Source organism: Silurus aristotelis (genome assembly GCF_946808225.1).
Source record: "Silurus aristotelis genome assembly, chromosome: 4".
Taxonomy (NCBI): domain Eukaryota; kingdom Metazoa; phylum Chordata; class Actinopteri; order Siluriformes; family Siluridae; genus Silurus; species Silurus aristotelis.
In genome coordinates, this window is record NC_139577.1 from 29,168,936 (window position 1) to 29,180,917 (window position 11,982).

The 11,982-nt window shown below is 38.7% G+C and overlaps 2 protein-coding genes across 4 annotated transcripts in view; both read right to left on the reverse strand.

The window, feature by feature from the left end:
• The window catches only part of inpp4b (inositol polyphosphate-4-phosphatase type II B), a 765,675-nt gene that overhangs the window by 325,137 nt on the left and 428,556 nt on the right, over positions 1-11,982 (reverse strand). The gene's annotated exons all lie outside the window — the stretch shown is intronic.
• The window catches only part of gprin3b (GPRIN family member 3b), an 11,436-nt gene continuing 308 nt past the window's right edge, over positions 855-11,982 (reverse strand). Inside the window, exons 1-2 of one of the 2 annotated variants that reach the window (XM_083538716.1) lie at positions 6,232-6,388; positions 855-3,823 (exon numbers count right to left, since the gene is read on the reverse strand). In XM_083538716.1, the coding sequence (XP_083394842.1) occupies positions 1,563-3,767 (2,205 nt within the window). In that variant the 5' untranslated portion in view covers positions 3,768-3,823; positions 6,232-6,388 and the 3' untranslated portion in view covers positions 855-1,562. Of the gene's footprint in view, positions 3,824-6,231; positions 6,389-11,982 lie in introns of those variants that run through there. The other variant, XM_083538717.1, reaches the window with a different exon arrangement.

An 11,982-nucleotide genomic window follows, 5' to 3' on the forward strand; every position in this document is an offset into this window, starting at 1 on the left:
ATTCTCTTTGAAAATGAAACAGAGACATACAGCAACATTTCTTTTCATGTTTTTTTCTGTTCTTATCTTAAAAGACAGTCATCCTATGGGCTTCATGTTTCAAATATCATATCATGGAAATCTAGATCACAAAAGCCAGCTGGAATTTTTGCAAAGAGCTCAGTAGTTGACGAGCTGCGTCGCCAGTCTCTATCGCTTCCAGAATTAAAACGGGGCCTATGGTGAAGATCTAATCAGAGCGCTTATAGTTGCAATGATACCGTGCCAGCGATGGGAAGGACATTAAATATTGAAACAGGAGCTAATTAAGAGAGGAGATGTGTTGAAATGAAAGGGAACAAAGCTACAGGAGTGGTGGCATGGAGAGAAAGAATATTAAAGAAAGCGAGAGATAAAGAGAGAGAGAGAGAGAGAGAGAGAGAGAGAGAGAGAGAGAGAGAGAGAGAGAGAGAGAGAGAGAGGGAAAAGAGAGGGAAAGGGAAAAGCCTTTCTGCCAAATTTAATATCACTCACTCTATAGAGGTAAAGACCTTCAAAAATAGATTTGTGATATGATTTATGATGATATGGCTTCCATCTGCAGCTGAAATGCCGTCATCAGTCACATCAGTAAATAGCTACGGTTTTGGCATAGCAATGAAATAAGAAAAGTCATACAATGCATCAACAGTTAATGCAGTCACACACAGAGTGTCTGGGCGGAAATGCCTTCAGGGTTATACATACACATCCCCATGAAGGTGACCTTCTCATCGTGGTAAGTATCTGCAGATAAGATCCAAAATAACCACAAAATATATAATCAAACTTAAGTAAAAATGCACTGTGCAGTGAAGAACAGAGTAAACCGAGAGTGAATGGTAAGATGATTTTAATATAAAATCAGGGTAACATTGCTGCGGAATATGGTATCTATGGCACACTGGCAATTTACTATACAAATGACAAGAAGCACAGCAGATTTTGGATTTTTTTTTTTTGTTGTTGTTCTTCTTGCACTTTATCAATACTAATTATCAACATATTTGGAGCTGCAAAGCTTAAGGAATAAACAGACTCATAAAAATGAATATCATAAATAATAGGGGTCAACTGAGCCCTGAAAATGCAAAATAATTGTTACCAAACTCAGAGTACAATAAGGTTTTAAATTCAAACACACAAGGTTTGTAAAAAGTAACAGTAGTTAGCTTACATCTGATATTCAGTGCAATATTTAACTGCAAATCCCACAATGGGAGGTTAATAGACAGCCATCTCAACCAATACACATGCATAACTAAATATGTTCCTTTATGTTCATTATAATTATAAGTTATCATTATTGCCATTTCACTGTATATGCTGTTAGAACTTTACTCTTGGCATTTTTTTCAATCTTTTAAAAATACTTTCTTTAATAATACTGCTTGCTCCCTCCACTTACACACTCACCATTTTTTTTTTTAAAGCTGCACACTCTGCATCATGAACCGGGAATAGTCCTGTCATGCTTTGCACTAGAAAACCTCAAGGAAGATTCTGTACCAGGAAATCATTGGACCTTGATTACTGAACAGTCTTCACTCCAGCACTGCCGATGGTGGTGGACGTACGCAACAGTTGGGCCGTCTGACGTTTTCGAACATGGACCTGAAGACGTTAGCCTGCCTTCGCTTGCTCTTTTTGCCAGACGGTGAGTCAGATGCTGCACCTGACTTGGATTTCCTGAGTGCTGTCTGAGATATGATCTTCTTCTCATGTTCCTTGATTTTGCACTGGAGATGACTCTGGATAGCAAAACCGAGTGACTCTGGATCCAGCGAAGCGCCGTACACCTCCCACGTCATGCCCTGCTCATCCCACACCACATCATGAACGCTCTTTTTGGTTGGCTTGGCTTCCTTCTCATTCTTCTTCTTATTCCGCTCCGACTCACACTTGGAAGCTTGCTTCGCAGACTTGGCTATGGATTTGTACACCGGCTGCTCTGTCTTTATTGTGACCTCTGAAGTGGAGCTTGATGCTGGGACAGAAGCCTTTGTATTGGTCTCATTAGCCAATGTGCAATGACTGACTGGGTGTAAAGATGGCTTTGATTGTGAAATAGGAGATTTAGCAACAGGAGGCTTGGCTGTTTTTTCTGACTGAGAGCTTGTTACACATACATCTTGACAGGCCTGATCAGTTGTTGTGGTTGATATATCACCAAAGCCATTCCCTTTGGAATCTTCTTTCAACGTATTTGAAACAGAAAGCATGGGGATTACTTTGCAGCTCTGACAATTGGCTTCACTTGATAACTTATTTTGATTGCATGTCTCGATATTAATCTGATAAACTGGTTGAAGAGGCGAATATCCTTTCGGTGCATTGTAAATTGGTGGCCCGGGTTCCTTGGGCTTGGCACCAAGCCTGGTCTCATTCTGTAAAACACCGTCTGTGAGCACCGAAATGGGTCCAGGTTGAGGAAGTCCCTCTGACAAGGAGGTGATACATGGGCCACATAAAGTACCAGACGTTTTCATCATAATCGGAACCTCTGCATTGTCCTTATGATATACCATTGCAAGGCTCTCCATTTCTTCCATCTGAAGACAAATAGATACTCGTTTGGGATGGTATGGAAAAAGACTAGGACTTGTTTCAACAGCTCGAGTGCAGAGCAAAGCTACAGCCTGCACCTCTACATCCTGGTGATGTTTGCAAGGTGAGGGTCCACTGTCTGCTGCTGATGTCATGGTGGAGGCCTCACAGTACAGCTTACAGTGTTTTATATTATCCTCTGAAGCAAATTCTTGTGTTTGAATTGCCTCATCAGTCACCTCAGCCTGAAATGAGTGAGTTGAGATGTCTGGGGAGTGTTGACAAGTGCTGTTTACTGTGACAGTATATTGAGATTTGGCATCTTTTGCATCATACTCCGACTTGGGGTAGGACTCATTTTCTTTAAATAGTGGGGACTGTTTTTTGCTTGCTTGTAATGAAGTAAGATTTGTCTCAGGCTTATCATTGCTGTTTGTTGGCTGGGAGGTATCTACTGGTTTAGGAACTGATTTGGAAATCTCTGTTGTAAGGCCTTGTGAGGAAGTCCCTTCATGCAATTTCCTAGCAGATTCTGGGAGTGGTAGATTTGTATCATCCATGCTGGTGATCAGCTCTACATCTGAACTAATGGTGCAACTGGATTCTGGAAGTTCATGTAAATAGGAAGTGTCCTTGTTGGCATTCCTGTTACTGGGAGGTAATTCTGTGAGCTTTGGATCACATGTGTGACATGGCCTTTGACTTTCTGCTGTGGGTTCCTCAGATGACAATGCCCTACTCTGTAGTTTCACCATGCTCTGCTGTTCCTCGGTTCTTTGTTTAGCATGACTGCCATTTCTTCCCTTAACATCTTGCAACACTGTTTCTACACCTGATGGGTTGCTTGAACATATATCCTTGCTTTTGGCAGAAATGGTTGGTGACAACTTTGAATTTACACTGCTGTTTTCTGTCTTGGCATTTGCATGAGGCTCCTGGGCATCAGGTTTTCTATTATCCTCACAATTAGAAGAAAGAGAGTTGGCTGTTGGTTTCCCTTTATTTGCAGATTTATGTTGCATATTATCCTGTTTAGGTTCGTTGTTTTGGGAAGAAGCATGATCCTCAGTCAGGTTTAAACCTGTCTTGGAGTCTTGGAGACAGATTGTGTTTGCATCCTTGTTGCCCAAAGTATCCGTACCAGATAGTCGAGGTACCATTTGAACAGTAACAGTCCTTTTGGGGTGAGGAACAGTTCCCATTGTGAATCCAGTTTTATTGCTTCCTTTGCTGTTAGTCCAAAATCAAAGTGGCTATCCTGAAAGAATGGAATTTAGACAAAAAAATTTAGACATAATACTAATCTCATATATATAATAAAATAGTCATGTTCATTATGATCTCTATATCAAAGAATATTTGATTGTTTTTATCTTTTTATGTATGGAGAAGCTCTTTTTTTGCAATTTGAGAAATCTTTAAATAGTTGTTTCTGTTTATACTTAGAACCTTCTGTGATTTGTAAAACACTTTAGTGGTTTCTTCATAGGGGCCATTTCCTAAGCGTATAAGCCTTTTTATGAAAAATGCTAAGAAAGAGAAAACCATGAAGGATTTGTTGCACTGTGGCATCATGTCCTGATATCTGAATTAATATATTAAATAAGAAGACAAACATCTAAGAAAGTAATAGAGTTCAAACATCAGGGAATTAACATTTATAACCTACTGGGTCATTACTCTGTGTTTTCAGGCATCCCCAATGGACAATAGACGCAATTGCAGTTGATGATCAATTGTAACTATTTAATCAATGTCGAAGTTTAGCAACACACACAGACACACACATACACACCACACACCAATTATGGTTCAAATAACATACTGCAATAGGCCAAATGGTGGACAAGCTGAGGAGTGAATACACGTAAATAACTTCTCTACAGCTTTTCAGATCCCAAAGCAACAGCACTGATAGTCATAATAACTTGAGAAGATATAAACACTCACCAAGGACCTGACAAGACAAAATGAGAACTGCCCAACTAAAGGAGATTCATTTACTGTATTTTTAGAAGAATTATTTAATATAAGTGTATAAGTGTAGTCTAATCATTCAGTCATAATTAGTCATCTCCTTTAGAAAGTATGAATTGTGCAAAAAAGAACCCTGACTGAACTATGTGACCTCGAATAACATGTCTCTAATGACCTGCACTACAATACTAACCCAGTCCCAGTTTGGTTTAAGCTAGACCTGAGTGACATGACACGTCAATAAAGTCATTGTTATACCATGATACTTATGCTAGCAAGAATGTAGTACATTTGACATCATATATTGAATGTCAAGAGGAATTGCATAGCATCGGGATATTCCTCTTTGCTTTTGCTCTCAATCTTATACAAGCCAAAGCTCTGGAGACCTGACAGATGTATATATCGGTCAGGTTGTTTTTATTTATTTATTTATTTATTTATTTTTTATTACTATAATACTAAACCAGTTTACAAATGAATGCATTAATGGGACTGTAAAACAAGCCACTTACAGCATAATTAAGTGTTTTGCCATCTTACACACCAAATCCAAACACTTCACCTCACTAGAGACACACTACACCATGTTGTCCATGTAGTTATTTAATTCTTCCCATTAGAGAGCTTCTTATTCTGTAATTCCCAAAACTTTGGCAGCCTGCCCAATGTCTTGGCACGATGCATACAGACTGAATGTAAATAATAAACATAACTGCACCAAGCTCATATAGATTGATGCAATGTTTTTTTTCACCCTCTGGCGGAAATACAGAAATAAATTGCACGCTCTAGTAATAGCTGTAATGTTCTTTTGGGAAAACTGATGACCAAAAAGTGTGCATGAAAAATAAAACATCATGATTAATGCTGAATCAAAAAAATAAAAAATAAAAAAATAAAAAGACAAGGTAAGGAACTGCAAGATCTGAGCAATCAATTTCATGCACCACTTTTATAATGCAGATACTTAAAGGCAATCTGGGGACGGTACAGGACACACACACACACACACACACACACACACACACAAAGACACTTTATAGACTGACTAAAAATCTGTCCGAAATGTTATAAAATCGTGGAGCCTGGGTCTTATATTGAAACTGTAACATGAAATATCCTGTGATGAAATCGGGGCTGTGCATCTTTCTAAATAAAATAAATAGAACCAGAGCCAGTTTATTATAGAGCCAGTGCAATCCAGTGCTGAACTATGTGATCCTGGAAAAATCTCATGCATGTTGATAATTACATTATAACAGGAATATTTATGAAATTATAACGCTGTGTCATTTAACAAGCCCAAGCAGAAACTAAGGCAGGACTAATTTGAGGCTGGATAAATTTGGATCCGGCACTCTGATCCTGTATGCAGGTCACATGGAAGCACTAAAGTTGGAAAATGAACTGGTTAATTGTTTAGACCAAATGATTTGGGGTGCACTGAAACCCAAAAGCATCACCTGTCACTTCCTAGGATCATGAGTGCATCATGAGACCAACTAAAACAGATATGCCCTGCTCGTCCTGCAAAACCAGTGCATTCATTGCGACAATGTTTCTACAAAAATTGATGAAATGCTCAGTGGACTGTTCGAAGCAGTTCTCTGGATGACCTTGTCAATACATTCATTATTAGGAGACCCCAAAAATGCATGGAAAAGGAGGAAAAAATAATAACCCTACCTGCTCTTGCCTTTGTCACAGTCTCACATCATGCTCAGGGTTGCACACTGCACTCTGTGTGTGTGTGTGTGTGTGTGTGTGTGTGTGTGTGTGTGTGTCTGTGTGTGTCTGTGTGTGTGTGTGTGTGTGTGTGTGTGTGTGTGTGTGTGTGTGTTTTATGCTTTCATATATAGGACACTGTGCTGAATATCAATGGAAGGATTTCAGCCGCACGGCAGCAGAGGCGCGAAGCCACGCCCTCTGGGGCGGTGAATATGCTAATTACCAGCAATGCGGCTTTTTGATTTGTCAGATAGCTCTCCGGCTTCAAACGCCCCTAATTTAACTATTGATCTGTAAAGGGGTTATACATATGATCTAGGAAATGGACCTACAACTGTTTGTGGTTGCTTTGTGTTTTAAAACTTAAAATAAATAAATCATAAGTTAAGAAAAGATGGTGATTGACAATTTGTTTACCCTACTTTGCCCCCTGGGTGCCTGAAACTTTAATTGCCCCTTGATCAAAATAGACTCTGAAACCACTACCGCTTCTGAGAAGGTGCTTACTAAGGATGAACCACCACTACAACAGGGTATTTTTTAACTAATAGTGCTGATATGCTCTAGTGAATGGATCTAGTGAAGCAGTTTCAGGATGTATTTATTGATAAAGCACTTCTGTAAGTCACTCTGAATATTGGTGTCTATTATATTGTTATTTGTGAGGATGCAAAAAACCGAAGCCTGCACTGCTTCGTTAAATTCACATCCCATTATTATCAAGTTTATTATTTATTATACTAATAAGGTCTATTTGACTAGTTGATAACCTCAACAATGATGGAAATATTGTGAATGGACATTCTGTGTTACCCAGATAAAGATGGGTTCTCTTTTTGAGTCTGTTTCTTCTCAAGGTTTCTTCCTCAGACCTCAGGGAGTTTTTCCTTGCCATTGTCACCACTGGTTTGCTCCTTAGCAGTAAATGTATCGGGGCTAATTTATCAATTTAAAATGTATATTCGTAAGCCATTTCATTCTTTAAAGCTGCTATGGGACAATGTCCATTGTTAAAAGCGCTATACAAATAACCTTGAATTTTGCTAAATATTTGATTGGTTATTATATTTATTGGTTCAACCAAAACTCCAAAAACTATGTATACAATAAATAATGCCAAATTGGTCCAAATGTGAAGTAAAGCTCAGGATTAAAAAAGCATGCTGGCGATATAATATATATATCCTATATATATTGTTGTCTAAATTCAAATAAAGTGTTCACTGTATGTGTACTTTTAAAATACTTGGGTATACTCCTGGCTGCAAGTTTGTTCCCCTTCACATATACCCTAAACACTCAAGATTATAAAACTGAGCCAAATGCTATAAATAATATCATATATAAATACTTTTTATCCATTCATACTGCATATTCGTAAATCAATATTTTTAAATAGTCTAAAGATTTCTGGTACACATTTTGTTATTGTGGTTTTCCTGTGTGATTCTGGCTGTCTTAGCTGAATTTTTATTTTCTATAATCAACATGTTTAATGTTGTATGTATCTTTCTTATATTGATATATGGAATTCATTGGAATCATTACAGACTGTCATTGTATTGGTTGTCACATGCCCATTAAAATGCAGACACACACACACAAACACAGACACACACACACACACACACACACACACACACACACACACTGTCAAGGTCACAGTGTAAACTCTCAACACTAAAGGGGAGATATGAAGCAAAAATATTTTCTGTGAGTCCATAAGTGAGTGAGGGAGTGAGTGTAAGAGAGAGAGAGAGAGAGAGAGAGAGAGAGAGAGAGAGAGAGAGAGAGAGAGAGAAAGAGAGAGAGAGAGAGAGAGAGAGAGAGAGAGAGAGAGAAGAGAGAGAGAGAGAGAGAGAGAGAGAGAGAGAGAGAGAGAGAGAGAGAGAGAGAGCGAGAGAGCACTGATGACCTCTGTCAGTTCGGATCCCAACTAAGATGATGAAGGAGAATAAAGGATTTTTCAGGAGTTCCTCCTACAGTGATGCAGTGCAGTCTTGAGGCTCATATGAAAAGTGTCTACTCTAGTCTGGTGAACATGTGCTGCATACCTTATCATTGAACCACGTTAATGAACTGATAAATGTCATCAATCATCAAATGATTATGTGTTTACTGAAGAGGTGAGTATTTAACTTGCATTCAAAACCAAACTAGAATTTATTTGATACACAGATTCTAAACCAAATGGCTATTCACATCTAGACAGGTTATTAAATACATCTTATGTAGTATATTATAAAGAATATAAATTAACACTTAAGATATTAATTCTTCTTGAAAAAGAAAGAGTTACGACATAATCATTTTCTGTGGGTTGAATATTTATCATAAGCCATAAAAAAACACAATTAAAATCCTCATTAAATGTTTAATGGTTATAATTGGAAATATTCTGATTTTAATGGAAATTTTAATGAGGCCCACAATTTCTTTTTTTTTTTTTTCTTTTCTTTTTAAGAAAATTTATTTTCTTTTTTCAATTTCTTTTCTTTTCTTTTCTTTTCTTTTCTTTTCTTTTCTTTTCTTTTCTTTTCTCAAACCATGCTGTCCTCTACATCTCAACCAACCTAACTGCATGTCTTCCCTCATCACATCCAAAAACCATCTCAATCGTGCCTCCCTCACCTTGTCTCCAAAACAACCTACATGCGCTGCCCCTCTAATAAACTCATTTGTAATCCTGTCCATCTTCATCACTCCCAACAAAAACCTGAACATCTTCAGCTCTGCTACCTCCAGCTCTGCCTCCTGTCTTTAACTCAATGCCACTGTCTCTAAACCATACAACATCGCAGGTCTCACCACAGTCCTATGAATTTTTCCTTTCACTCTTGCAGATACTCTTCTATCACAAATCACTCCTGATATCACTCTTCTCCACCTCTTTTCCCTGCAACCGCACCACTCCACTGCCCTCCCTCTCATTCACACACATGTATGCTCCCTACTCTCACCACAAATCACAATATCACCTGCAAACATCAGTCCATGGAAACTCCTGTCTGACCCCATCATCAACCTGTTCATCAACACTGCAAACAGAAAAGGGCTCAGAGTCGATCCTTGATGCAATCCTACCGCCACATTAAACCAGTCTCCTTACTAATCCTATCCACTTCCTGCCTCACCATCTCCACATCAACCAACCTTCTGTCTCTCTCTCTCTCTCTCTCTCTCTCTCTCTCTCTCTCTCTCTCTCTCTCTCTCTCTCTTTCTCTCTCTCTCTGTCTCTCTCTCTCTCTCATTTTCCTTATTCATCAGCTGCTCAAAATATTCACTCCACCTTCTCAACACACTCTCCTCACTAGTCAACACATTTCCAGTAGTTGCCCAATCATCCAGCACCTCTTCACCACCACCGAGCCCCTGTCTGAGCTCTTCCCTGAATCTCACACTATAGCCTTCCACCACCTTATTTTTCTTTTAATCCTCACTCTCCTCCTCTTCTTCACCTTCAAAACCATCCTACAGACCACTATTCAATGCTGTCTAGCTACACTGTCCCCTGCCAACACCTTACAGTCTCCAAACTCCTTCAGGTTGCATCTCCTACACCTGTGTGCACCTTCTTCCACTCTTATACGTCACCCTATGCTCCTCCTTCTTCTTAAAATAAGTATTTATCACTGACATTTCCATCCTTTTACAAAAATCTACCACCATTTGCCCTTCCACATTCCTCTCCTTAAAGCCATACCTACCATACCTCCTCATCACCTCTGTTCCCTTGGCCAACATACCTATTAAGGTCTGCCCCAATCACTAATATTTTATTCCTATGTACACTTTCCACAACTTCATCTAACTCACTCCAGAATTAATCGAATAATTTGACCAATGTCCATTAACTGAATTCAAATGATTTGAACTGAGTTCAATAGTTTATTTGGTTTAATAATAATGATTTTGTTTTTACCACGTGCATTCTACATAATGGGAACCATTTGGTAATTATTTTAATCTATAACTGGTATTGGTTTGTAATGGACTTTATAATGGGTCTTTTTGTGATGGTCTTTAACTATTATTTATAGATATTTAGGACAGTTACTATTTATCCAATAAAATTAACTTATGATTAATATTTTTTGCATCTATATACAGATAGCACATAAATACAGAAAAAAAACCCAGAAATGATTTATCATAATTTTTCACTGTAGGACAATTGCTTCCCCTGGGGCAAAATACGAATATAACTTTATTGTTATTGATTATGTAGAAAGGAATTCGGTGTACGTGTCAATTATGTGAGTTTCTGTGCATCTGCACCCATTATAGACTCTTAAATCCTGTTCTTTACTGATAGGAATGAAACTGGTTTTCAGGTTACTTTTCTGCTCATCGTGGATGTAAAAAGTGATTATTTGAGTATTGTAGCCCTCTGGCCAGCCTGGACTATCAACAATCTGCAGAACTTTAACCTTGCAATGTAATGGTGGTGTGTGTGTGTGTGTGTGTGTGTGTGTGTGTGTGTGTGTGTGTGTGTGTGTGTGTGTGTGTGTATGTGTGTGTGTGAGACTGCCACATGATTGGCTGCCTGGATTACTGCATTAATCAGCTGTTAATGACTCCCAAAACCACAGACATAAATAACACTATACATTTAGCTTGGACTATACAAGACAAAACAGACAAGACAAAACAGACTATACAAGACAATACAGACAATGTGAGACAATATAGAGAGTACGAGTATTAAATAGGAATAAAGAGTATATGACAGATCAGTCTTCTTCTTCTTCTTTTTTCGGCTTCTCCCATTAGGGGTCGCCACAGCGGATCATCTTTCTCTATACCTCCCTGTCCTTTACATCTGCCTCTTTCACACTAATCAACTGCATGTCTTCCCTCACCTCATCCATAAACCTCCTCTTTGGTCTTCCTTTTTACCTCATTCCTGGTGGCTCCATCCTCAGCATTCTCCTACCGATATACCCCATTTCCCTCCTCTGCACATATCCAAACCATCTTAATCTCACCTTCCTCACCTTGTCTCCAAAACGTCCTACATGCGCTGTCCCTCTAATAAACTCTTTTCTAATTCTGTCCAACTTCATCAATCCCAACAAAAACCTTAACATCTTCAGCTCTGCTACCTCCAGCTCCTTCTCTAACACACTCTCCATCACTTTGCACTGTTGATCCCAGGTACCTGAACTCCTCCACTTTCTCCACCTCTCAGTAATGTACATAAAGTGCATAAGGTAAGTGCATGGTAGTGCAAATAACAGTATTGTGCATCAGGTACAATATGAATGAGCAGATGTACCTATTAAATCTGCAAAATGTTGTATTATTTTCATATTGTATAAATATTGTTCCCATATTTTAATTAACTGCATTTCGTTGCTGTGTACCTGTACAATGCAATGACAATAAAGTTCTATCTATCTATCTATCTATCTATCTATCTATCTATCTGTCTGTCTGTCTGTCTGTCTGTCTGTCTGTCTGTCTGTCTGTCTGTCTGTCTGTCTGTCTGTCTGTCTGTAGAAGTGTCACGTATTGTTGATGAACTGTCGCCCTCCTGTGGCCAACAAAATCAGTTTCGCTTTTTATTGGACAGTATTGCACTTTCTGCGCGTGCGTCACATACGCGTGGATGCCTTCCAAATGGTTATGTCGGCCCTATATAGTTAGACTACACCGACCTCTGCCTAGTAGATATTCACGCCCTACATAGTGCACTAGATACTACGA